Below are 27,809 nucleotides of genomic sequence, written 5' to 3'. Positions count from 1 at the left end.
ATACAGTGTAAGTACCTAAAATAATATTGAAGTCATAGTTAATCGTCCCAAATTGTTAGGAGCATTTAATATTTATATATCAATATATTTTAGGGGTTATTTTATTTCAATTTATTTCATTTTATTTTTACGGATAAATCGGCGTAAATGGACCTAGCTTTGTGAAATAATTCGTATATTTTTTTACAACCAAAAGCAACCATTGATTAACAAAAAAAAATTACCTAGTAATATTAGTGTTAGGCAGCGGCGGGATAGAGGAGGGCTTGAAAATTCATTACAATTTTATTTTCATTTTTTACGGTCTAATAATTGCAGACGTTTAGGTAAGGTATTAAAATAGTTTGTACAACTTCAATTACTCAACTTTTCTAATAGAAAAAATGCTCTGGTCATAAACTACAGTGGTGGTTTTTAGAAGAAAATTGAATCTAGTTTGTACTTTTGGGAGGTTTAAATTGAAAGTCCTCAGTATTGTTTTCTACCTTTTCTGGTTTTGGTTTCGGTTTCAAAAAAGGTTTACATTAACAATAATATTTTTTGCTTAATACCATTATATTATATATCATTATAATATATCTCCGAAATGGACAAAGTTCGACAGCATATCAAGTAGATATGTATATCTAATATATAAAAATGCCCTGTCACTGTGTTTGTTATTGAACTCCTCCGAAACTAAATAATGTTCCAATTATTATTTATGTTTATTATACATAATAGTACCTATTCCTAGCTTCAATATATTATGTATTGTATAATGCTCTGGGGCAAGGGCTCAGTACTTGTGCATATCAAATTACGGAGTAATCTTTCATGTATTGTTTTTTTTTAATCTATGGCTATAACTATGTATAAAAATATGTATTCAAATAAAAACAAAACTGTTAATTTACAATATTTATCATAGGCAATATAAAAAAAAGTTTGAATAAAAATTAAAAAAATTAAATACCTAATTACATTATTAAATAAATAAGAAATGCAGTTTAATTTTTAAAGATTTGTTAATATTTTATGAAAGAATTGAATAATTTATTTTGAGGGGCTAAGCCTCCTCCAGCCAATATTTAATTGTAATTTACAAATCACATCACACTATATTACAGTGTAACAAATCTATTGCTATGTGATTTATGCTTATGGTATCTGTAGAAAATATTAACTTAAATGGATACTAAAAATATGTATTGGACTATTGAAAATATTGTTATTTAAAAGTTTTATTGTTAAGATTCTATTATATGTTATGAGATTTGGTATACACATTTGTAATTCAGGGCCTCAGGGGACTGAAAAGACCAATGATAAAAACATAGGTAAGCGATTAGTAGGTATGACTATTATTTGACAGTATTCTAACAATATTTACCTACTTTAGTTAGTTTAAGGTTGCGTTATCCATAGGTACGTTGCATGTAAAATGCATATACATAATACAGGGTTACAATTTATATGGGTGACATATTATAGTACCTATTCCTAGCTTCAATATATATGTATTATATAATGCTCTGGGGCAGAGGCTCAGTACTTGTGCATATAAAATGATTTTTAAATCTATGACTATAACTATGTAAAAAAATATGTATTGAAATAAAAACAAAACTATTTATTGTTACAATATAATGAACTTTAGATGAAAGTCAAGAGTTCAGTATACGCTCTGTCTCAAAATAATAGTACAATTAAAAAAATATTAATACAAATTAATAAATATCAAAAAGCTCATAAATAAAAACAAGGTAGGTAATTAAATGTAGCGTTGAAGGTACATTGCAATTTTTTTATGGTGAGAGGTCGATAAGATTAAATTATATATATAGGTAATAATGCTTAATGGAGTGCTTCATCCGACAAATTAGGTTCTATCTTAGACTACAGTTAAAATATTCAGTTTGTGTTTATTTTTCATTGAATTTTTATTTTTTTTTTGTCCTTAAGGGATCCTGACAAATTCCCCCAACGTTTGTTCTCCATTGATCATATGAATATAAAAATGGGTCGGAAAGAGACATTCAGTATTCGGTAGGTAGCATTGATTATAAATACTTCTAGTTTTTACCATACAGTTTTTGATTTAGGATATAGGGTCAAAGGCACAGGCTAAGGTGTTTTAGCTTACCTAATCAACCACCATGACTTTTACAAAGTGGTGAACGGGTTATCATGATCTGTAGCTACCAATAGATCATATTATTGTAACCAAATGATGAAGGAAAATATTAACTATTAAAACAAAAAGTTAAATATCTGAATATTAAGTTAATATTATTTATTCAAACATCCTTTCAGATTGACAATAGATCAATTAACTCTATAATTAAAGCTTACTACACAAATTGAATACAATTTTACTATGTTGTTCACTTGTACGTTCATAAGACGGTAAAAACACAAGTCTGAGATGCATTCTCAAAATCATTTTTGACTAAATATTTATGTTCATTTTAATTTTTAAGTTATATATTTTTTAAATTTAATCATTAACTATTACACCAAAAAATTCCATACTCCGTATATTATTATGTATAATTTGAAATGTTGAAAATATTATTTAATTAAAAATGTACATTTCAATGAATACAATAGTTATATATTTTTACCAATGTACATTAAATAATTATTCAAAATTAAATATATAAAAAGTTTGTGCATAAAAACAAAAAATATTCAATCTATGTTCCAATCAAGTGTTTTGTATACCAAAAACGAGCTCTAAAGTCGTCAGAACAAGTCAAAAATGCTGCTGAATTTGGAGAATGCACAATTGAACGAATAGGTCCATTATGGCCTGAAAAATAGTTCACATTTAAAACATTTTAAGAGGAAGCTACACAGCCATTTGTTGTATTCGTCTTACACGTGCGTAACTTAGCAAAATAACGTTCAGGAAAAAGCGTTTAGCTCAGCTAGTTTAAAAATTAGAGTGAATTCACATATTATGAACCTCGATGGTAAGTATATGTGTATTTTTTTATGATAGTTTAATTTTTTAGTAAGTGATGTGTATATAATGTAACGTTATATCAACTTTTCAATGTTATGCACTTGTAAGACGGAGACAACAAATATCTGTGTAGCGTTCTCTTAATAATATAAATGCATTTGACAAAACAAATTACCTAGAGATAAAAGTTGCTGCCGACAAGCATTGCGTGAATTCCATGCGCACAAAGATGTAGTGACTTCATCTGGAAACATGACATACTCCTCAGTATGATTAAACACTGCTTGTGCACGATGAACTTGTTTTCCTATTCAGAAAAATTGATTATTTATACAGTTTTAATGAAAACAAACACTAGTTTACCAGTTGTTCCAGCTCCAGTATATGCAATCATACATCTACTAGTGGATAACTCCCAAAGTTTCACTACAGAATCTTTGCCTGATGATAAGATGTACTACAAATAATAATAGAATATTATTTAATATAAGTAATGTGTATAAAAATAAACATATTTATAAACATTTTCACCTTTCCATTTCTTGTAAATGTCACAGAACACACTTGACTACCATCATGTGCTCTTTCAAATGTGTTAACACATTTATTAGATATAGCGTCCCACAATTTAATTGAACCATCTCGACTAGAAGACACAAAATACTTGGCACCTGGTTCATACCTAATACATCATAATAAGCAATACAAATAATTGAATAGACACTACACATAAGATAATTTTTGTATACTTTATTGATGTAATAGGACCAGTATGTTGATGACTAGGAATTGAACAAACATAACATTGAACTGTATTTATATCATAAAACCTTATGATTGGGCTATTGGTGCCCATTACCATATAGTTTCCATCGGGATGAAAACTTAAACATGTTATAGGTTCGACATCCTGTAATGTTGTATGCGATTAAAATAGTTTGACAAAAGTAAACTTGATTATACATCTTACGTTAAGTGTCTTGAAGGCTTTCTTCACAGATGTTTTTGAATAATTAAAAAGTTTAACATGACAATCTAGAGAGCCCGAAACTAAAATTGGGTTTTTAGGGTGGAACTCCAAGCATGTCACTTCATCCATATGATCATACAAAGTCCGAATTACTGGATGACCCTGTCCTTCTTGATTATCAGTACTGCCAATGTCATGTACTTTAGCCAGCATTTTTTCAACATCCAAAATCTATAATTGTTGTTTTAATAAGTCATTACTATTTATGTTACAAAAAATAATTACTTTGATTGATGCATCACTGCTTCCTGTTGCGATTAACTGGCCATCAGGACTAAATGCACCAGCCCTACAGGCTGCTTTGTGGGATGTTACATATACAGTTTCATACAGCGACGGTTCAGGAGCAGTACACATAACATTAGTTTCAAATTCTAAGTCTAATCAAATCAAATAATGAATTTAATACACAAATATAATATGTGACGCATAAATCATTAAGCATACCAATGCCTGGTCCAATTAACATTTGCTGAATTGGATTTAAGTTTAATGCTTGTTCAAATGCTTTTTGTCTATCGGTTTCATGTTGTAAACCTTTTGTCACTACATGCATGAGTCGATCCGATGGAGCACAAGGTGGATTAGCGTTTACTAGGGTAGCTAAGCTTGAAGCAATTGTGGAATAACCATCATAATAGAGTTGACTGAACAAAATTGAAATGAGTTTAAATAAAAATACTATGGTTTATATTTTACTATGATTTATACTTTACCTTATTATGAGTCTGTATAAATGATCTTTATTCTTAATACACATTTCAGGTTTGAAATTATTTATATTACTCATCTTAAATGTCTATTGAACTTAATCTCAAACAAAAATAATTAATAGACAGTTACGCAATATATTATTATTATTAATATTTTTTTTTTGATCGTACTATTAAAAACACAGCAATACCAAACGCACAATTCATCAACTCGAGTATACTCTATTTTAACTCTTTATTTAATTATTTTTACAACATAATATCAGTAAACACCGAATGATGCATACTCATAATGACTGTCTGCGGCTCTGCGCTTGTGTAACAGTAGGGAGGGTCTAACAAAACAGGCTAGCCAACCTTGAAACTTTTAATACTTTAGATCATTTATATAACCGTAGATTGTAGTTTGTAGAAAATTATTGTTTACTTTATAATAATTGGCCGGAACGGATTAAGTTTAAAATATGACGACACTATCAGTTTTATACACATAGTCACCAGAGTACTGTGGTGAACCAGCAATTTATATAATTATCTATAACCTTGGTGAACCAGAGCATCACCACAATACTCTCTCTCGTTGCTCTCCCCGTCGCGGTTGGCAGCACCACCCGGTACAGCGGCGTCCATTGTCGCGGCCGGCTTGCCTAATGGCAGCAATTTCGGTGTTTCATGAGACGCTACCGTCCTGTCATGGAAGTTGTTAACATGGTTTAAGATAGAATTATCTATCTTAAGCCGTGGGTGTGAACCACGATGTAGAGGAGAACTTCTCTACATTGTGGTCGGGCATCTAGTATAGTAGTATATATCTGTACATTTTAATGATGAATATTATAATATTCAAACTTTTTAATAATATTAATAATAATAATGATAATAGTCATCAAGGAGATTAAAGACTAAATTGTAATTTTGATGTACCTATCCTGATTATATGTTATGAGTGATCACATTTTTGTTTTTTATTCTTTGTTCCGTAGGTATTAAAGAATTATTTTTTTTTCAATCACGTATCCGTTCCTTTTGATTCTTGAACATTCTACTGTTATACCAAATATATCGTATGTTTAATACAGACAGATGACCTTCGAATACCAGAAGAAAGAAAAGTCGGCTTAAATCACAAAATAGAAAATTGCATCATGAATTTTGGAACAATTTAACACGCGATTAAGTTCTATTGAGCGTAATAATTAAATTAAATAATCGAGCACTAACTTTCATAAAATATTGTGTATCATAGATGTTTATTGGTTACACATCACTATATTTAACAACCATAAACAAACATTATAATTTATTATTATTCATATAATTTTTATTGTGTAAGGATTGAAAATGTAAAACAAGATTCCACGTAAATAGGTTATATATAACCTATAACTTATATATAAATTACTTTATTCACAATAATATCATCAAATATACTTATAGTAATATCATAGGCTGACTGACCGTTTTCGCTCAGAATCGTTTTTCTTATACAATGATATTATATCATTGAATTCAAATTTAACACCATCCATCACAGTGACCCACTTGTAACCTACTGTACAGCAGAGTGACATCCACTTACCCACCTTTTTTTTAACTAAATTTTCAATAAAGATCAATAAAATGTCACTGTGTAGCAGTAGTTATAACAATAAAAATAGTTAGAAATTTTTAGGATAAAACAAATTTGAAAAGCATGAATTTGAGATTCAAGTAATTCACAAGTATTCTCCAATGTTTTTATTCCATATTATTAAACTAATATTAAAACAACTTCAGATGTTAAAATTTAATTTAATTTTATCAATTTATGTAATGGCTTCAAAATTAAAATTCTATTTATGAACACGTAAAATATATCTATGGGACATACATGCCAAATCTCTCTGATGGCCTTTGAAGTTTGAATCTGAAATAATTGTTACACTTATCATATTTGAATGACAAACCCAGTGTGGAATCTCGTGTGTAATCTTAAATATTTTTCTGTTTTTAAGGTTTTCAAACAAATTTCATACTGAACAAAGTTATAATTAATTATTTATAGAAAAGTATTTTGTCTTTCATAATTTTCGTCATATTAATTTTTATTAGATGTAGAAATATTGGCACTGTGGTTTTCACAAATGTGACCTAATTATATTAATTATAAATTACATTTGTATTAATATACATGAGTCGTGCCAAACCCGCGACCCTTTGGCTGAATCTGGTCCGCGGAAGTATTCCAACCAGCATTTGAAAATTTTATAAAATTAGAAATTTGTAAAGGTACCTAGGTGGAATAAATAAAAATAAAAATTACAATTAAAAAAAAGGTATTTCAATAAGCTTTTAAGAAACATAAAACATCTTACAATTATGTAGTTTCTGATTATTGTGAAAACAAATTGTTAATAATTGGCATAATTTTTTTGTTCATTTTTATAATAATATGAAGGGCGTTTTTACCACGCGTTAATAATAATAACGATCTATGTCATCATCAAAGCAAAGTGTGCAGCGTCATAGGACCGTCTGCAACATTTTTGTTTATTAATGTATAATGAATAATGATTTATAAAGAATAATAAATTGCTATTTATGGAGCTCGCTATTACAAGGAGACATAAAATGAAGAGAGACATAAAGGGAGAAAAGTGGACCTGCGTCTTGCGACGCTTCGAGTTACTTGCTTGTAAAGGAGAGGGGGGAAATAGGGACATTTAATATATTAAGATTGGCAGATTACTAGATTGTAAATCTAGCAGTTAGCTAAATTGCTAAACATGTAAACCTTAATTTTCAATTAATTTATCTTTGTCATGAATACAGCTAAAAATTTAGTTTGAATGTTTTTAATTGCGTTGTAAACACATTGTCAATATTACGATCTTTTAGCGCATCAAGATCTCTATTTTGATACATTAAATCAATGACATCTACTGTCACTACATATTTGTGTTTTAGGAATCCCCTATCCTGTAATGAACTCGCCATATGGCACATTTAAATTATACGTTTCTTCAATCTTTAAGTTTCTCTTTCAATGCAAGATATGTAGCTTCTTCCAACTGTTTATTTTTTGAGTGTTTAGTATTCACTTTAATTTTGGGTGACTTTGATTTAGTCGATGATGCTTTTGTTGGTGAAACAACTTCATACTTTTTATTAAGCATTGCGGAAGCTGCTTCACCTAGATGGAGTAGCCCTAAATCCAGGGTCATGACATTAACTCTTTTTTCTAGTGTATTTATTCTTTCTAGTAGTTCAACTGTGTTCTGAAAATTGAATGAAAATACATACTTAATGTCCGATATCAAATAATAATGAAATTTAAAAACATCAGAAAAATATAAAATTTTAACAACTACGAGAAAGAGATACGCCTTTTAGTATCTGTATATCCTGGCCACGATAAATGTCGGAAAAATAAATAGATTTTTGAGAATAAAAGAGGAATATAAAATTTCCATTGAAAAAAAAAACAACATTAGTGTGAGAAAGAAATACATCTCTTATTAGTATCATTATCCTACCGTATTGGTGAAAAATATGCTTATTAACAATAATTTACTTACAACTAGTGGCGATTCTGGCAATTCTGTTGAATTATTGTCAATCTGTAATGAATGTAAAGAAATCATATATCTTAAAAAGATTAAAACGTGTAAAATAGGATTACAATTTACCCTAAGCAAATAAATACACCTTTGACAACGAGCACCCCTGCCCCATTCTCGTCGGTGAATCAGATAGGAGGTACCTATATAATTTGTCGTTACGAAAAATAAGTCTAAAGCTATTCACTCCAAAATGCATTACAAATGAATATTAACGCAACAACTATGTAAGTATATGCTCTATAGAAAAATGTGTAGGCTTCTCAATGGCTTCGAGTCTAAGAGTATTGTTTTCAATTAGTATTAACATTGAAATTTTATATACCTAGTATTGTACCTAATTTATTGATAATATAATAAAATCTTTGAAAAGGTTGTCTAATTGTTATAATGACCTAAAAAGATGCATAATTTTTCTCGTGTAAATGTGTAATGTTCGTAGATCGTAGAATCGTAAGGCGTACGTGAAGGTAGAAAAAACAAAATCCTACCGTTGGGGACCATTTAAAAAATTTAAAAAATATATCTCAATAGGATAAAAAATCTTATATTAATATTATATTATTATTTTTATATATTGATCTTCTATTTTAAAATTTAACTTGGCTCCTTTTATTAATATTTTATTTTTTATTAAATAAACATTTTTATTCGACTGATTTTTTATGCCTCATAGGTTTTTTAGATTTTTTTTATATCTAAAAAACCTAAATAAAATAAAAAAACAGTTGAATAAAAATTTGATATATAGTAAAATCTCAAATTTTAATAAAAGGAGCCAAGTTACATTAAAAAAAAATAAGATCAATATATAAAAATAATAATATAATATGATATAACTTTTTTTATCCTATTAAGATATTTTTTCTACTTTGGTTTTTTAATTTAACTAATCTTTTTTTATTGAAATTACATTTTATTTAATATCAATTTCTATTTAGCTGATTTTCTTAACCTAACATTAGCAATTTATTGTGTATTCATTGATATTTGTTTAATAGAATTCCCAAGAATGAATATATGAGAAGAAAATGGCTATAAGTTTTTGGAATTGATTGTTGTCACGATTGGAAACGTATATGCAGTGATAATTTTTTAGAAGAAAACTAAGAGCCAGGAAAAAAGCGATTTTTTTTTTTCAAATACTATTCTCCAACCTTATGATCAAAATGGTTTTCCTTCTAAGTAATACTTCTGGATCTCTATAATTTAATTTTTAATTTTCAATAGTATTATTATTTTTTTATAGTTATGTTATTCAAAGTAATGGTGTTGAAACTAGGAATTATGTAATTTTACCAATGGAAAAAAATATTATAAAGTGAGTTAATGAAAATTACAGACTAGTTTTTGTTTTTACAATTATTTGAAAATCTAGAACATTGGTTTATTATGATGAAAGGGATTGCATAGAATCTGAATTTTACGGAGAGGAACATAATGGAAATGCTGTTCTAAATAATTTTAAATCACCAAGACGGTCATCTAGACTTATTATAAACAATGAGGATATGAGTAGTAAAAATATGTCGGTCAGTAAATAAGTATTAATATTTATAATAAACATGGTCAATACAGTCTAATATCTTTAATTTTTTATGATTTTCCATGCTTTCCTTATTGAATATGTAGGGCCTTAGTCTTCAACCTCCTGGTTTCTCTTCTTTAGTACCTAAATTAGTGCTTCTCATTAGACATCAGTAATATTCTTGTCCACTTATATTTATAAAATAGTTAGTAGTTTGACCATCAATGTGTGTACTCTTTTCGGAAGACTCTCGGGATATATTTTCTAGCCACTGTTAGTGTATTTTTAGGAAATATCTACTGTAATTAATCGGGGATTTTTGTGATTCATTTAAGCATTTAACTAGTGTCATGGTCTTTTGTGAAAAGACAACCAGTCCTACTATTTTTCTGAATTTCCAACCAAGACACAGTAACTGCATCCTATTGTAACGTCTTTGGTTGATTTATGCTACTATGAGTTTCGTTGGTAATCCAGAAAAATAGTAAACCAGATAAAAAAAAGTTTTTTGTAAAAATGAGTTACAACAGTTTTTGTTGCGGCAGTCAATATATAAATTACATAATTATTCCCTTTCATTTTACTTGACAGTATGAATTTCTATTTTAAAATAGCAACTGAACATTTTTGATATACTTTAATGCGTACATAATATAAAGCAATATTTTGTAAAATATAAAATCAAAATGATCAACTACTAACGCCCAAAAAAAGCTGTGTGTATATTTACTATAAGAAAATAATCATCGTGTAGGTTGTTCATTATATCATAATATACGAATAAATTTGAACACACAACTTGCTTTGCATCATATACTTTACAGCAAACGAGGCTTACACCTGAACAATATTGCAATGGTTGGGAAAGGTTAGCTGGGTTATCAAGTGTACTATAGTAATGAGTAGTATTCTGATTCTATGTTATTCACAACCAGTACTCTGTAGTTCGTTATTTTGGTTACAAAGACATGGAAGGATCCATACCCTCTAGTTTCTACAAAAAATAGTCTTTAGACTATCCTAAGTATATAGACTCTACACAAACTAGACTATTGAATATTATATCACTAAAATACGTATATAGCTCATATTATATTTTAATTTGTACTTAATAATTGGCAACCTAGCTGTTTCTAATATTAATATATTTTTTTAATATGAATTATGTGTTTAAATTTTAAAGGACCATACTTTAGGATCTGGATTACGATGTTCCGTTCAAAACTGCTTTAACAGGCTTTCAAAGAATCTTAGTCTCTTAGGCTATTCTAAGGATTTCAAGCTGAGAAATAAGTGGATAGAAAAATGTGGAATAGAAAAAGATCCTGCTAAAATAGTAATAAATGGAACAAGAGTTTATAGTTCTCATTTTGAACCCGTTTGTTTCAAGAATACTGAATTAAAGAACAGATTAAAACCAGGCGCTGGTCGTTCATTATTTTTAGATAATGGTAAGAAAAAAATTAATTATTTGTTATTTTATTTTGTATTAACTTTTTAATTATTAATTAGCATTCTATTATTATGATTTAGGTAAATACAAGATTTTATTTTGCTATATAATGTAATAACTTTTAACTTTGGTACTATGTAAAAAATTTATATATTTTGCATATTTTGACATTTATAGTTATGATTAATAACAAAATAAATTAATACGTGTACTCGTAGGTGTAAACGGTTATCCCAGGGAATTAATTTTTTTCTTATAGATTAAAACTACCAACAAAGCACAAATTATTATTTAGGTAGGTACCGCTTAGGATATATTTTGATGTTAAGAGGACGCAACACAGATATTTGTTGTCTGTCTTACAAGTGCGTAACATAACAAATTTACGCTTAGCAGATAACGTTTAGATTTGTTAGTTTAAATATTAGAGTGAATCGACCTATTATAAAACTTTATGGTAAGAACATTATCTGTGTTGTTTTTTTTACGATTATACAGTATTTAATTGAGTTATGAGCATTTTTAATTTATTTTATATTATGTAAGCATAATTTATTAAAAAATTGAATCATTGTAAACTATGGCAAGGACTTTATCTGTGTTTGTATGTTAAGGACACAGATAATGTTCTTACCTTCAAGTTTCATAATAGGTTGATTGACTCTAATTTTTAAACTAACAGAGCTAAACGTTATCTGCTGTGCGTAAATTTTGCTATGTTACGCACTTGTAGGACAAATACAACAAATGTCCATGTGGCATCCTCTTAATTGATTTTTATTTTTCTGATAGATTAAAACTATATACTAAATACAGATATTTTAAAGAAAAGTATTAATAGTAGCGTTCCATAATTTTAAATTTAACATTCAGAAAATAAATGAATTTTGGAGTGCACATTTGAACATTTTAGTGGATAATATATATTAATATATTTATGCATTTTTAAGATTTTTTAGCGCCTTTATATTCGGTTATTAATTCATACACATCCGTGCTCCAGTTATAAGTATTTAAAATTTCAATGAATGAATGCGGAAACACTCCATATAATATTATGCCTATGTAATTCAAAATGTATGTTTTAACTCAAAAGGTTAAAAAAAACTTCAAATGGCTTATGGTATAATACTTATGATAAAAAATATTGTTTTGTAACAAGTTAATATTATGTAAAATAATTGTTTTCAAAAACATTTATTTTCTGAAAGAATGAGTGTCTAGTAGGAACATGTATGTGGAATCTTGTATTAAAATTTCAAATCTAAGATATAAATCAAGGATTGGAACCTTACCGATAACAACCTTTTATGGAACCAGATTCCGGAACCCTTTGAATATTGAAAACCGGTACCTCACCGAAACCCTTATTTAAATTAATTTAAAAACCGAAACTTTACCGAAACCGATACTTTTACAGAAAGGTTTTTTTAAGATTAATTTTGGTTTCTTATTTGAAGTGGTTCGCATATTAAGTGACAGTGATGAGTAAATTTTTACTTATTTAGCCATAAGCAAATTTTAAGATATCTTGTTGAAAATTGGTTTTGACCCTCCACAATTGACGCCAATTTACAATACCAATATTTTATTATAATTTTTTAAGGACCTAAACAAAACCAAAACAGGAATCTAAATTTTCGTTTTCTTAAAAACCAAAAAGAAACCCAAACCATAAAAACTATCAAAGTTCCAGTCCCTGATATAAATAGAAAAGTATATATTAATTTCCAATTCTAAAATAATGTGCAAATTTTCGTAAAAAATATTGTCGATTTATACACTCAACTTTTTTTTAAATTCCACTAAGAACCCCACGAGGAACCATGTATTCAATTTTCAAGTTTGTTATAAGTGAACCAAATTTTTTGTCAACATTAATTAATAAAAAAAAAGGTGGACAAGTGTGTAATATCACTGCTGCAGTAGTGTAGAGCATGTCATTGTAATAGATATATTATATTTGAATTCAATAATTTATAAGTGATATATTAATTATTTTATTAATTTATTGTACTATTAATAATTAGTATTTCAGTAGGTAGAACTCATTTTGGCCTAAAAATTGTATTTTAAAATATTTTTTCACTATTTTATCATAATTCTAACTTTAGACGCTCATAAAATTTTTTTGCAAATTTACGCTAATTTTTGAAGTGAAAACTTCTTTAGCGGGGTTGGGTACTTAATTAGTTTTTTTTGTGATGGATAAAAGAAAAATAAACATAATTCTAGAAGTCCAATTTCAATTTTGAAAACTAATTTGAATTCAATAACTTCTTTTCTATGTTTTGTAGGAAAAACTTTTTCATTTTCAACCTTTAAAGTACAAGTTCATTTTGAGAAATTAAATAAATTAATTTGCAACTGTACTACAAAAACTTTACAAAATATCGAAAATCTATTTCCTACAAAACATAGAAAAGAATTTATTGAATTCAAATTAGTTATCAAAATTGAAATCAGACTTCTAGAAGTATGTTAATTTCTTTCGCTTTTGGCATTATTCGCTCTCATGTAAGTAGAAATAAATAAATAAAAAAACGACGGGTTTTATTTTATTTTCATATGTTGCTCTTATTGATATTTATTAACATAGTAGATGTTTTATCTAGTAGTGACTTGTTATTGTTAGTGTCTAGTGTTCGTTTTGTTCAATTACTTTAAATTTTACTAAAATGAATAATTGGCGTTGGAGTGGAGATTTCAACATAAACTTTGCAGACGATAAAAATCAACTATTAATTGAATTTTTAAATAATGAATTTGGTTTAACGAAGTCAAATGATCGCAATCTTAGCACAACGAAATACAAAAGTACTATTGATGTGGTCTTTATTAGACTTTTAAATAGATTCGAATCAAAATTGTTCGTTTCTTACTTCAGCTACCATAAACCTACTGTATCAGTTTTGGAGATGTAAAATAATTAATTTTAGGGCAATAAATGAATATTGTATTTTACCACATAAATGATAGTACTTTTATAATGATAATTAAAGCAATTCGTGCAAAATTATTACCTAACCATTCCAAAATATCAAAAATGCACGACGTTAATATACAAGTTTTCACTTCTGCCGGCACTCCCTGAGTGCAACCCGTCGTCTTTTTTGTTTAATTTTCACAAACAATAGCTTATGAGGAACCTTCTATTAGTAACCTTCAATTTATAAATCTCCTTTTCAAGTTTTTTTAACAAAGTGAAACAATTTTTTATTAACCTTGATTAAGAAAAACATATGGACAATATTGTAATGAATATGTTATATTTGAATTCAATAATAAGTGATTACATACGAAAAACAATTGTGAGCGGAGTCGTTGTGTTCTCAAAAAAAGTCAATGGTTAGAAAATGTTACAATATATGGAAAATGGTAAATTTAAACTTTAAAGGTTTGCTGCACGCTGGATCGAAATGGAACGGAATCAAATTCCTACAAACGGAACTCGTCGGAACAAATCGGAAGTCTTCTGCCTACTGCCATTATATAAACGTTGCGTATTTTTCTCTTGCCACTTGTGATAAACATATACCTAACGTATGTGTTAATATAGACATTAAGAGTTTAGCTAACTTATATTCATATTTTATTTTTTACATTAGTTTATATTACCTACATACATAGACATAATGTCTAAGACATTTATTGTGAGTGAAACAAGTAATGATGAAGAAAATATGATTTTCATATTTTATTTTCTGCTAAAAAATCCATGGCTTTTTTTAGCAGAAAAGAAAAAAAGGAAAACACTGAAAAAAAGACTGTGCAAGGGTTCATAATATTAACTTTGCAAGAGAAAAATAAGGAGAGTTGCAGACATTATTTCCGTATTTAAAAAGGTTAGTAAAAAATGTTCCCAATATTTCCGTATTTAGAAAAATGTTCCCAATCGTTGGACTTTATTAAATATGATATACAAAACCAAAATACGAAATTTCGAAAATGTATATCCCCAAAAGAACGTTTAGCTGAATCCGGATTTCAATATTTTTACTCGAATACTTATGAAAAATAGTATTCAGAATATGTATTCAAATAAGTATTAAAACAATGATACATTTTTGGAGACCATTTGAAATTAGGGCCAACATAATAATATGTTCTATAATTCTAATATAATATAATATAATATAATTTAAGGCCACACCCGTCACCCGTATGATACACGGGTACCTTATGGCTAAAGAAGACCACCCTCATGCACTACTTGCAGAACAATAATTACGGTCAAGCACATCCTCCTCGAATGTCGCCAGTTCAATGAAATGCGCATCCAATAGGAACTACCAGAAACCCTATATGAAGTACTCGGTGTAACACGATTGAATATTTTGGACTATTTGACATATTTTTGACTATATGTATTACGTTATTACTTATTACTAAAGACAGGATTTATATTCTCTTCAAATTCCTAAAATATGATGCTAATATTCTCTAAAAAACATTAAAATATTCTCATTATATTCTCTTAAAAATTTAAAAAATATGCTAAAATATGCAAAAATAATCAATAAACATCATTATTTGCTTTAATATTTTTTTTAATATTGTTTTAATAGTGAGGTATTAATAAGTATTAAAAGTTGCGTATTCTAATGGAATACAGCTATTGCACTTTAGTAAGAGTTTGAAATGATAAAAATTTAAATGTTTAAGAAATTTTTTTTCTAGGTTCCGTAAAATTAAAACTAAAAATAAATACGAATTTTTTCTCACAATTTACGAAATATTCCAAAATATGCTAAATGGATTAAATATTCTCTAACCCATAAAATATTCTCAAATATGCAAAAAAAACTTTTTCCTACGCATTCAGAATTGAACGAATCGTCCACATTTTATACTCTCATAAGACTGCATAGACCCAGTAACAATATGTAAAAACATATAAATCCAGTCTTTACTTATTACTAATATCAGGGAATTTTTTGAACTTATAATTGGTTTTTTTTTTATTTGACGCGCAATCAATATTTCTTACTAGGTATACGTAAATTTATTATTATTTTTATTATCATTATGAAAAAATCTCATTTCTTTATTTTTGTAGATGAATACCGAAGATTATTTCTTTTTTTGACGCATAGTAATTGTGATGTATTGTATATTACATTTATTTATTTATATTTTTTTATTACGTTATTATTAAAGTTGGGAAAGTTTTTGAATTTTATAAACTTAATGTATGATATAATTTGTTTTTTATTTCATATTTTCATGTATATATTAATATATTATAATACACTAAGTTGTAGTATTGTTTGTAAATAATTAAAGATATTATAGGACAATTATTAATGTTAATTTCTTTAACTCCAACAATACAAAATATTAGGTGAAAGGTGCGCAATCGTGTTGGATTTTCTCAAATATAAAAAGCTAAAAAGTGCGCAATTGAGTTACGCCCGAGATACTTTCACCCACTCCCGAGACGCCCAAAAAAATAATCAAATTCATAAATGAAACTGAACGCGTCATCTCATTTAAAATGTACAAATTTAATAGTAATAAGTAATTTATATTTAATGTAATTTAAAAAATGTAACGCAGGCTAATGGTGCCTTTAAAAATTAATAATAAAAAAAAAAAACAAATTTAATTTAAGTTGTTAATAATTTATTTAAAATTTTTAAATGTTTATAATATTGTGAAAATGTCGAGAAAAACAAAGCAAACAATTATTATTGTAAATAAAAAGTATTTTTTTATAGGAATAAAAATATAAAATACTTTATAAAATATTCTAAATAGTTGTTCAGAAAACTTTTTAAAAAAGTATTTTTATGTTCTCTGAACTCTTAGAAGGTATTCTAATACTTAATACTTTATTCGGAATACTACCCAATACACATTATTTACTGATATAATTTGCCCGCTGGTTCTGTTATATGTAGAGTTGGTTCCTTCATGATGTTTAAATAATTGTTTGTGTTTAGTTCTTAAATGTACTTCGTAAGAAAATTTTAGTTTAAATGTAATTCCACAAACATTACAGGTCATATGTTCATAAGTTTGTTTGTGAATCATGGATGTGTGGCGAATTAAACTATATTCACTACTGTGTATTTTACCACATAACTCACATTTAGCACCATTAATGTGATTACTAGAGTTAGGATGTTGATGACCTAAAAAACACACAAAAATGCCCTAAAAAAATGCAAAAAAGCCCTAAAACTTCAAAAAATGACCTTAAAAATTATTCAAAATACGTAGTTCCAAAGTAAGTGAAAAAACTTATTTATAAATAATAATTTTTATTAGAGATATGGGTATAATAATGGGTGTAATAGTAATTTAAAATATGAATTATAAATATATTAAGCATTTAAATAATTTATAGATAAATTTCAATATTAAAAATAAATTAAAAATAAAAATATAAATAAAAAAAAATTATATTAAAAATATTTTCATTATTAGTATTAGGATGTTGATGTTATAATAATATTCATATTGCATTGTTGCACTGTACAATTAATATGTGTCTGATGTTATCAAACAAAACACGACGACGTCGATCAGTTAATAAATTTAAAATAAATAAACAATTTATAAATATGATACTCGATAAGCGTGTATGATCGGCGTATGTCTGAAAGAGCACTTGTTTCATCAATATATAACACTCAAAGAGTAAATCTTATCGGAACACGATAAATGTAATCACAAAAAAACCCCGCAATAATATCAAAATTATTTTTTACTAATAGTCCAAATCTAAAGTTAGATTTTAAATAAATTAAATTTGTTTCCAAACTTGGGTGTAACATTTGCCCTAAAATCTATAATTTGTAAAAAATGCCCCAAATTGTATAAAAAGTACAAACAAAGGCCCTAAAAGATGAAAAAATGACTTAAAAATGTTGAAAAATGACGTTAAAAAACAAAAAAAATGTATTTATAGCTAAAAATGCAAAAAATCCAAAATAAAATTAGAATATTCTGCATCAAGGGAGCATGAAACAAATTTTTAGCTAGGATAGTATTGTACAGAATAAAAGGAAAAAAAATGCAAAAGTCATCAACATCCTAACTCTAGTGATTACTTTTATTTTGTTTCTTAATCGTTGGTTTTTGTTGAATTATGTCCATTAATTTGTCTTTTTGTGAGCCGGTATTGATGTCTGTTTTATTCAATGTAAATTCTGGAAGGTAACTTTTACCATGGCGACGACATTCCTTGCTCATTGATATATGATTTTTCCACTGAGATATTGAGTTACATTCTTTTTTGCAATATCGACATTTTATTTTATCTTTTTGACTTATACATTCAATCTTTAGTTTTGAAATGTTTGGTTTTAGATTATTAGTAAGCTGTTTAATTTTTAAATTTGAATCGTCTTTTTAATAGTGGCTTTTTAAATGATGATTCCATCGATATTTCAACTTATATGATTTATTACAAATCGTACATACATATGGTAAAATTTCAGAATGTGACTTTCGGTGAACATTTAATTGGAATGGAGTAGAGAATTTTTTCTCACATGCATCACAGGGAAACTGTTGTCCATGAATACGCATGTGATGGATTAGCGTACCAATATATGCAAAATGTTTGTTGCAAAGTATGCAAAATGTTGATTTTTTCTTATTGCTTTTTTTAACACGGTTGTTCAGATTGTTATTTTTGTTATTTACCGGAATTGATAATTTGTTTTTGTATTCATCAGTCGACTTTATGTTTTCAGACTGAATGATTGATTCGTTACAATCAATCGATGTAAGTTGTTTTGGTGTGTTTGTATTTATATTATGCTTCGTCATCATATGATTTGTAAAAGAACAGCGCTTTGTAAATTTCCTATTACAGAAATTACAGAAATTCGTTTTTTTAGTTGACGATGATTTGGTTTCTTTTTTTTGGTTTCTTGACATTGTCGCAGAATCAGTGTTTCTTATTGTTTTGCATTTTCTATCTTTTAAGTTTGTAAAAACTTGAGGTTCCATGTTTCTAGAATTAATAGGGTCGAATGTATTAGATTCAGTTTCTAAATGATTAAACTGAACTGTTGATACATTTAAATCTATTTGCTGTTGATGATATATCATATGGGCTGTCCAAAGAACTACAGAGTTGAATGTTTTATCGCACACAATACATTCATGCAATTTGCACTCCCTGTGTTCACTCATGTGTAATGCAAATGAATGTATATCTGTAGATGGAGAATTTTTACAAATTCTACATGTAAATATAAGCTTGTTTTGTGAAGTCTGATCATAATCATCATTGCAAAATTCACTTTTAATATTAGACAATTTTCTAATACAGAAATAAGGCATGTCTCTGACTATAGATACAATATTATTATTAACTGTATTAATAGGGAATTGTTCTGCCATTAAATCATGAGGTTTGTCGGCCAAAATTGATTCATTGCTATTTACCGAATCCACTTGATCTGAATTGTTTCTTTCTCTGACATTTGTATACAAGTTTTTTTCTTGCTTTATTTTTTGGATATTTGTCATTGAGTTTTGTGAAGCAGTCAATACGATTGATTCATTGCTGTTTGCTAAATTCATTTGATCTGAGCTATTTGTTTCCCTGAGAGTTGTCCTGGAGTTTATTTCTTGCTTAATATTTAGAGCAGGGCTATTGTTGTTTGATATTGCATTATGTCTCAATACATTTGATTGCAGTTTGTTGTTTATTAGTTGAAAATGGTCTCTGACCATTACTCTAGAGGCATCTTCTTCCTTCATTAGCATTATGTTTGCGTCTGATGGATATGACTCTGGATATTCAGGACTCCACACTACCTGGTGTTCTATTTGATCTGAATTGTTTCTTTCTTTGACATTTTTATGTAAGCCATTTTCTTGCTTTATATTTAGGATGTTTGCCATTGAGTTTTGTGAATCAGTCAATACAATTGATTCATTGCTGTTTGCTAAATTCATTTGATCTGAACTATTTGTATCCTTGAGAGTTGTCCTGAAATTTTTTTCTTGTTTAATATTTAGAGGAGGGCTATTGTTGTTTGATATGATTTTAGTTTGCCCTGGATATGAAATAATGTCTTTGTTCAGGATATTGGTGTGCGGAGCAGTTGATAAAATTGTTGCACGCATGGAATTGTGATGTTTTTGAATGTGTCTAGCCAAACCAAATTTTAACTTAAACTGTTTTCCACAAAATTTACATTTATTAGTTTTATAATTTACTTGTTTTTTGTGTTTGGCCAAGTGTTTTTTTAAAAGATAATTATAAACAAAGCTTTTTCCACAAATATTACAATGAAATATTATATCACTTGTATTTCCAGGATTCAAGTAAATATTATCTGTGACATCCTGTGAAAAAAATAAATAATTTATCAATAAAATAATTAATTAATGCTCATATGTTTAAAACTTTTAAAGTATTCTTGATGTATGCTATCTACCACATGTGAGTGATTCACCACTCATAACTAGGGCCCAGTTTAAATGCCCTTAAAACCATACTAAAAATAGCCATAAATGCTCTTAAAAATGCCATATTAATTTTTTGGGGCATATTTGTTTAACCCTATTAAAATTACGAACATGAAATAAAAACATACAAAATACGACTGTGATGTAACACAACTCACTAATTATTTGTTATTTACCTATCCGAGTACGGGTGACGCACCACAGTCAATAATTAATATAATAAGATAAAAAATGATTTGAATGATTGACAATGTGTATGGAATAACCTTATAAACCTATTAACAATTTATCTTTAGATAATATTTTGAATAGGCTAAATTTATACAGTATATTGAACAAATATACATTAAAACCAACAAAAATGACCCTATAATGCTAAAAATGAAAATAAAATTTTTAGCTTTGAAGCACTTATTACATGAAACAAATTATGTACTTGGAAAGCATTGTCCAAGATCAACCAAAAAAATATCCACTTTGCATTGAAATCCGGGCCCTACTCATAAAGCATAGTGTTGTATACGATCTACCGTCAAATGTGTATATCTATAGACTATTCCAAATAAGTTAGGTACGCGCAAAGATACTTTGATTGTTTTTTTTTAGAGTTGTTAAGAGTGGTGTTTTATAACTAGAGCTAGGTTTATAGCGTGGTTTAAAGTCTGTTTTGAAAAAAGTTGGACAAAAAGTACAGGCTAATTTTTTTATTATTGGACAAGTCTGAGCTAATTTATTTTATCAGATAAAAAGTACAAAAATATAAAATATTTTATTATATTTTCATTTAAAATTATAATTATAACTAGCTAATGCTCAAAATTTGCCGTGCATTGACCCCACTTATCAAAATTAAATATATACTATAGATCCTTGGGATAGTGTAGTTTTTTATCGTACCTAAAATAATTTTAAAAATTGGTTAAGTAGTTCTAGAGATTACCCGGAAAAAAACAAACAATTTTTCTTCTTTATATATTAGTATAGATTAATAATATACTATATTATTATATAAGTACATATATAATTAATATTCATTTAAAAAATTGTAATTAATTTTCTTATACAATATTATTATATTATATCCTTATACTTATTATTCAAAATAATGGTCAATATAATTATTATTATTCTTGTAGAGTGATTGATGCATGTGTTCACTATTTTTTAAAACTTATATTTAATACTATTATTATTATTTTTATTTTTAAAAAGATACAGGCCTTAGCCCAAAACAAATTAGATATATAATAGATTTAACAATAAATTAAATGATATGTAGTAAAAATTATAATACAATTATCAATCTACCAATAATAACTAAAGGTAATAATGTTTCAAATAATATTAGCAAAGACCCAGTTGAATCAATTTTTAAGGATAATTGAAGGCTGGGGTTTCATTAGCAATCCACATAAGATGGTTAATAGGGGAGTTAGCTAAATAATTAGAAGAAGAAAATGGAATTAAAATGAAGGAATATATCTAGTGGTGCGTGGCGAAACTTTATAACTTACTTGAGAGAGTAGGGTAGGGCAGTCTATTATGTTAGATAGATAATAGCTTTTTTATAAATTAAATATTAGCACTATGTCTACGATCAGTAAGTTTAGATACATTTAAAGCAATACAGGTTTGTCATCATGTGAAGAACACTATACTTTTAGTAAAAAATCAGCAAGTTATAGACATTTCCGTTGAACCCTTTCTATCATTAAAGCGTCTATGGACAATCAAGTGTCCTAAATACCAGATTCATATTTAAAAATATGTCGGACTAAGGAGCAAAATAGAATTTTTGATGATTGGTCCCATTTGGATTCAAATGCATTTAATGAAGTACTTTCAGAGCTTTAGAGCAGATCTCTTGAATGTGTAGCCTAAGGGATAAATGATGACCGTAGATACATGAAATTTTCAGTGGTTGTTTATATTAGCATTGTCTTTTCTATACAGGATACAATCTTCAAAATATTTTGATTTGTTTTGAACTGTATAAGGACATTTACAGATTCCAAATTATTAGTTTTTTTGTTCAATGAATGTCAATAAAATTATATTTGTTGGGTAAATAAGCTTAAAAATGTAATACAAGGCTCTTAATATATTGTTATTATGACATTTGAAAAATATTAAAAATCTAGTCACAATTTATTTTATTAGCATTTAAAGTTCAAATGTTGACAAAACATGTAAAAATCACGAAAATGTGCAAATTATTTTGAGTTAGAAATTCATGAAATTTTTTCTTTATAAATCTAAAATTTGAAAATGTAATACAACATTCATCAAAGTTTGTCTACCTTAATCAAAAAAAAAAAATGTCTACAAGAAAGTCAAATTTAATTTTTATGAGCGTTTGAAGTTCATATTCTTACAACATTGGATATTCACTTGATTTCTCATGGAACAATTTTCTTATTTTATTGTAATTCAAAAATAAACCACTCTAGATACATGAAAATGTCACTGAATGTTTATATTTTTATATTCTATACACCATTACATTTTGAAAATATTTTGACTTGTTTTGAGCGGTTTACGGACATTTCAAATTAAAATTTTTTTAGTTTTTTTTTTCTATTAACATTAATAAAATGTTATTTTTTGTGCCAAAAAGCATGAAAATGTATTACAAGGCTCCTGATATATTGTTACAATAGCAGTTTAAAAATACATAGGCACAATTTTTTTATATGCCAATTTTATATATATTATTATTTATATGTATATATTTTTATGACAAAATTTAAAATTTAAAACAATATCAACGTAATTAGGTACATATAAATTACTTTATTCACAATAATATCATTGAATATACTTAGTAATATCATAGGCTGTTTGACCATCTTCTTTTGATTGAATTCAAATTTAACACCATCCATAACAGTAACCCACTTGACAACTAATGTACAGCAGAGCAATACCCACTTGCCCGCCTTTTTTTAAATTGTGTTTAATATTTGTAAACTGTAGGTAAGTATAAGAAATAGAAATAAAATAAATTATAATATTAATATTTTATAAGAAATTTAATTAGGTAGGTACATTTTTTAAATGAGTATAAATTATATTGAAATACATGCCTGTATAATATATATTATATAATAAGTAATGAAAATTAAAAAGAATATTTTTTGACTTTTTGTCTGGGATTCATATGGCGTATACCCATTTACCATTTGGTGATTTATAGTATACCATTTAAAAATAGTACATATACTTTAAAATTAAAACAAATTGAGCAATCTATATCCTGTATTATTATTTATCGTTATATGACATTTATTTATTATCTATTAGTTAGAACCGTACAATAAATAATTAGTATTGATTATTACCACATTTAAGTACATAACGTATGGCTGTATTAATCATCGTTCAGGACTTTGCTTATTTCATTTTTTTTTTAAATAAAATGATTAAGTTGCTGCCATAGATCAATAAGTATTTCCAATAAAACTATCAAGTTAAATGTTATAAAATATTAAATCTTAAATATTGTAAAAATAAAAACATAAGTAACAAAAAATGTGTTTTTGTTAAAGTTTGTAAATTTGTAAATGTATTTTGTAAGAGCCTTGCAAAATAGTTCTTCACGAGCTGCTTTTTGAAGGGTTGAATTTGATTTATTTTGAACTTATAAAATTACAATATTCATTACCATTGTACCTGATATTCCAAGGGTAACTCCATATTACTTTGGTTGGCAACATCTTTGGTAATTTTGATTCTACTTTCCCACATGCAATCATCCAACATATCAGGTTCAAGCTTGATACATTTTTCAAAATTTTCAGATACCAAAGAAACATGATTATTTTCAACTGTATACAATGCAGGATTTTCAATAGTATATTCAACACTATAATATTAAAAATGTAGTAAGTTAAGTATATTTTATAAAATGTAATTATTAAATTAAAAATAGAAGAAAATAGTATAAAGATTTTAATTATGTGCAAATACCTAATAACAGCATCAGCATCACCAGCGACTTCAACTTGTAGGCAGTCTTTCATTGAAGTCATTTAAGAATATTCTAAAGATCAAAATATTTATTAATTCAAAGTACATATAAATCTTATTACCTAAATCTTATTTGAACTCATAATTTATTAAACATATCTATTTGATGGTCATTTTTTTATAGGTATAATATACATCTGGATAATTGATGATAATTAAAACTGAATTCTATCCTATAGGTAGTTTGATTTAAGGTCCTTTTAACCTAGAAGGAGAGCCTGAAAAACTATGAATAAAAAAAAAACAATTGACGAGAAGGAGGACACAAATTATTGTGAATGTGGAGAAGTTCAGACAATAGTACATCTACTAATCTGCAACTAACTACAACAATCTCACTACAAATACGAGTTAGTAGACTTAAAATCAGCAAATGACAGTTTCAATCTTTTATAAAGATAGAAGAGTACTGAAGCCACAATATTAAAAAATTACTGATCATAGGTAATTCACCTTTATTATTATAATACATTATTTGACCTCTGGACTGTCCGATAAAATGTTTTATTTATTTATTTATTTCTCAGGAAAATGAAATCGGCCATACACAGTAATATAATGTTTATAGTTTTCCCAATTGTTCTCAAAAAATGAATGAAAAAAAAATTATCTAAATTTAAAATTGAATATATCAAATTTTTGTTCCTAATTAAAAATTGTTATTAAAAGACAGTTACCTAATTCAGTTGTATTTTTGGTTTATTTGAAGTGCAAATTATGTGCATACAATTTTTGAAAAATCGTTGAAAATAGCAAAAAAAAACACTATTAAATTTCATAATTGAACGTGTTGTAACATTACATACACATTATACTTCTATAGAACTCTACTACATACCATAAAATAAGCAAATGATATAAGTACCGAGCCCTGCTAATAAATAATAATCATATTTTATGACTAACACAATAATATTATATTATATAGATCAAGGCTGGGCAAGTTAATCATTTTTTTTAACTCAGTTAAGTTAAGTTAATATGCACCAATAACAAAAAGTTAAAAGTTAAAAGTAAATTTAACTTAAGGTTAACTCGGTTAAGTTAAAAGTTAATACACACTTTTTGTTGACTTTTTATTAAGTTAAAAAAAGTTAATTTGTTTATGCAACGCTAGCGTACTTAATTGTTTTCCAACCCAAAACTTAACTATAGGATATAGTGTTAATACTTCATACAGTATTTCTATATAAGTTAGATTCAAATGATATACATTTTTAACTTTAACCAATCTAAGATACATATTTTTTGACATGAAAACAAAATAGACTGAAATAGTGAAATATTATAAAATTAAAAACAAAATAAATTAACTTAACTTACCTCTTAAAATGAAAAATTAACTCGTTAATTTCACGTTAATTAAGAAAGAAATTTAGTAAGTTAACAGTTAAGTTGATGAAAAGCCAAAAGTAACTAGTTAAGTTAAAAAGTTTAAATTAAATTAACTTTTTAACTCATTAATGCCCAGCCTTGCAATTTCAATTTCCTACAATGTGTGTGCGACAAGTCCCAAACACAAGTTATAAATAACAGGGAAATTATTTTGAAAAAAAAAACATACATATTAGGTGGGCCAGTAAAATGAAGTAAACTCAATAGTAAAGCAACAAAAATGTTTACCAATATTATGTTTTACAGATGTCAGACTTTAAATAGATAGTTGAATAATGGTTGAACATATTGCACAGTCTCAATACAAACTGTTGTATTATGTATACTAATTTAATTTTGTTTCTTAAAATTTTATTAACACTTATGTTTAACACAATTATATTATAATCATAATGATATCAGATAATTTTTAAATGGACCAAATGTTTTAAATTTGTTATATTATAATGTACAATAATATGTTAATTATACGATTGAAACAAGTAGGATAAAACAAATTGGAAATGTTTGTATATAATTAAAAAAAAATAACAGAAGGTGCCTTTCAAGTGACACTATAAAATAGCGTTTGCAACAAAAATTACTTATAAATTATTTCTTCTGCGCCAATACCAAAAACTCAATAAAACTACCTATAATGAAACTAAATAAGTTCAAATAAGAAAACAATTAATAATATAACCAAGAACAGTTGTGACTTATATAAGTAAAGTTAGGTTATAAGTAAGGTCAACTTACTATTTTGTCACTCGGAAATGGGTGACAAGTTGATGGCGATCACGCGCATAGGAAAACCATACTGCGTTGTCAAGCTGCGCACAGAAACTCAAATGGAACACACACACATTCCTGTGTCGATTTCAAATACTGAAACTTCAAAAGCCTCGGGCAATGTGCATCGACAGTGGAGTGATCAGTGGGCATACGTTTTGAATGTTTCGGTATTGAGTGTTTGTGTGATTACAGCTATCCCCAAGGCAGGTTGTGTTCTAAACCGATGTCTGATCACAGAATAACCGATTCTGTGGTTTGATTACACAGAAGGTCCCGAAATCAATTCAAACGACTGTCTCAGCTGCGTTCGGCTACCAACGGATGGCTGGAAATATAGCAAACAGAAATTTAAACACAATTACGGAAATGAACATTTTTCGTAATGTAAACTGTAAGCTACTAAAATATTTAAATATAGATAATTATATACCAATATACCGCATCGACGAGGAATCTCACAGATGCCAGACGGCAGACGGGAATTAAGATTTACAACAAACTTTAATATGTAGTTTATTATATCATGACAAAAACCACGAGGAGTCACGGAGTCGTCCGGCCATGATCCGTCGTCACATCACTGTTATCAGTTTATACAATGCTCAATATGCATATTGTATAGATTACTACTATATAGTTCCCCCTACGTAGAGTCCTGAGAATGGGAGATTGTATTAATCATGGTATTAATTATTTTCCCGACATTTCCCATACATTTTGTCTTAAGTGAAGTGTATTTAAATGTATTTGATAATATTAGTGGAAATTGTACTTACCAACGTATACAGTTAGCTATAAAAGCGTATAAAAGTTTCGATTACAAAATTAATTTATTATAAAAAGTAAAATAACCAATATAAAATTGTATCTATACATTCCGAATCGGAAGGTACTAAGTAC

General features: G+C 27.3%; 2 protein-coding genes and 1 pseudogene across 3 annotated transcripts; 1 reads left to right on the top strand and 2 right to left on the bottom strand.

Annotated features, from left to right (window-relative positions):
* Nucleotides 1-2,303: 2,303 nt before the first annotated feature.
* LOC132935719 (cleavage stimulation factor subunit 1-like) lies at nucleotides 2,304-4,826 on the bottom strand. The gene is made up of 9 exons (XM_061002334.1): nucleotides 4,697-4,826; nucleotides 4,428-4,627; nucleotides 4,206-4,360; nucleotides 3,921-4,151; nucleotides 3,700-3,860; nucleotides 3,482-3,632; nucleotides 3,314-3,407; nucleotides 3,126-3,257; nucleotides 2,304-2,794 (listed from the first exon to the last, which is right to left on the bottom strand). The coding sequence occupies exons 1-9, from the start codon at nucleotides 4,768-4,770 to the stop codon at nucleotides 2,679-2,681; spliced, it is 1,314 nt and encodes a 437-aa protein (XP_060858317.1). The 5' UTR covers nucleotides 4,771-4,826; the 3' UTR covers nucleotides 2,304-2,678.
* Nucleotides 4,827-8,496: 3,670 nt separating this feature from the next.
* Nucleotides 8,497-24,958, top strand: LOC132953645 (uncharacterized; annotated as a pseudogene).
* On the bottom strand, nucleotides 17,731-27,478 carry LOC132932972 (putative zinc finger protein 840). 2 transcript variants are annotated; one of them, XM_060999312.1, is made up of 5 exons: nucleotides 27,340-27,478; nucleotides 26,874-27,234; nucleotides 24,681-24,753; nucleotides 24,384-24,576; nucleotides 17,731-20,588 (listed from the first exon to the last, which is right to left on the bottom strand). In XM_060999312.1, exons 3-5 carry the CDS (start codon nucleotides 24,740-24,742, stop codon nucleotides 18,633-18,635), a joined length of 2,211 nt encoding a protein of 736 aa, XP_060855295.1. In that variant the 5' UTR covers nucleotides 24,743-24,753; nucleotides 26,874-27,234; nucleotides 27,340-27,478; the 3' UTR covers nucleotides 17,731-18,632. The 2 variants fall into 2 exon arrangements, with proteins under 2 accessions (XP_060855295.1, XP_060855296.1); XM_060999313.1 differs by lacking the exons at nucleotides 24,681-24,753; nucleotides 26,874-27,234; nucleotides 27,340-27,478 and having other exon boundaries at nucleotides 24,376-24,478.
* Between the last annotated feature and the right edge of the window lie 331 nt (nucleotides 27,479-27,809).

The sequence above is a fragment of the Metopolophium dirhodum genome, chromosome 1 (genome assembly GCF_019925205.1).
Source record: "Metopolophium dirhodum isolate CAU chromosome 1, ASM1992520v1, whole genome shotgun sequence".
Taxonomy (NCBI): domain Eukaryota; kingdom Metazoa; phylum Arthropoda; class Insecta; order Hemiptera; family Aphididae; genus Metopolophium; species Metopolophium dirhodum.
This window is presented reverse-complemented; position numbering and strand designations above follow the sequence as displayed.

Excerpts from the sequence above, each read along its gene's own strand:
- LOC132932972 (XM_060999312.1), bottom strand. The coding sequence starts at position 24,742 with ATGACTTCAATGAAAGACTGCCTACAAGTTGAAGTCGCTGGTGATGCT. Across the intron at positions 24,577-24,680 it reads GATGCTGATGCTGTTATTAG|TGTTGAATATACTATTGAAA; the intron begins GTATTTGCACAT and ends TTAATATTATAG. Across the intron at positions 20,589-24,383 it reads AGTTACCCTTGGAATATCAG|GATGTCACAGATAATATTTA; the intron begins GTACAATGGTAA and ends TTTTTTTCACAG.
- LOC132935719 (XM_061002334.1), bottom strand. The coding sequence starts at position 4,770 with ATGAGTAATATAAATAATTTCAAACCTGAAATGTGTATTAAGAATAAA. Across the intron at positions 4,361-4,427 it reads GTTAATTGGACCAGGCATTG|ACTTAGAATTTGAAACTAAT; the intron begins GTATGCTTAATG and ends TGATTTGATTAG. Across the intron at positions 3,258-3,313 it reads TACTGGAGCTGGAACAACTG|GAAAACAAGTTCATCGTGCA; the intron begins GTAAACTAGTGT and ends TTTTCTGAATAG.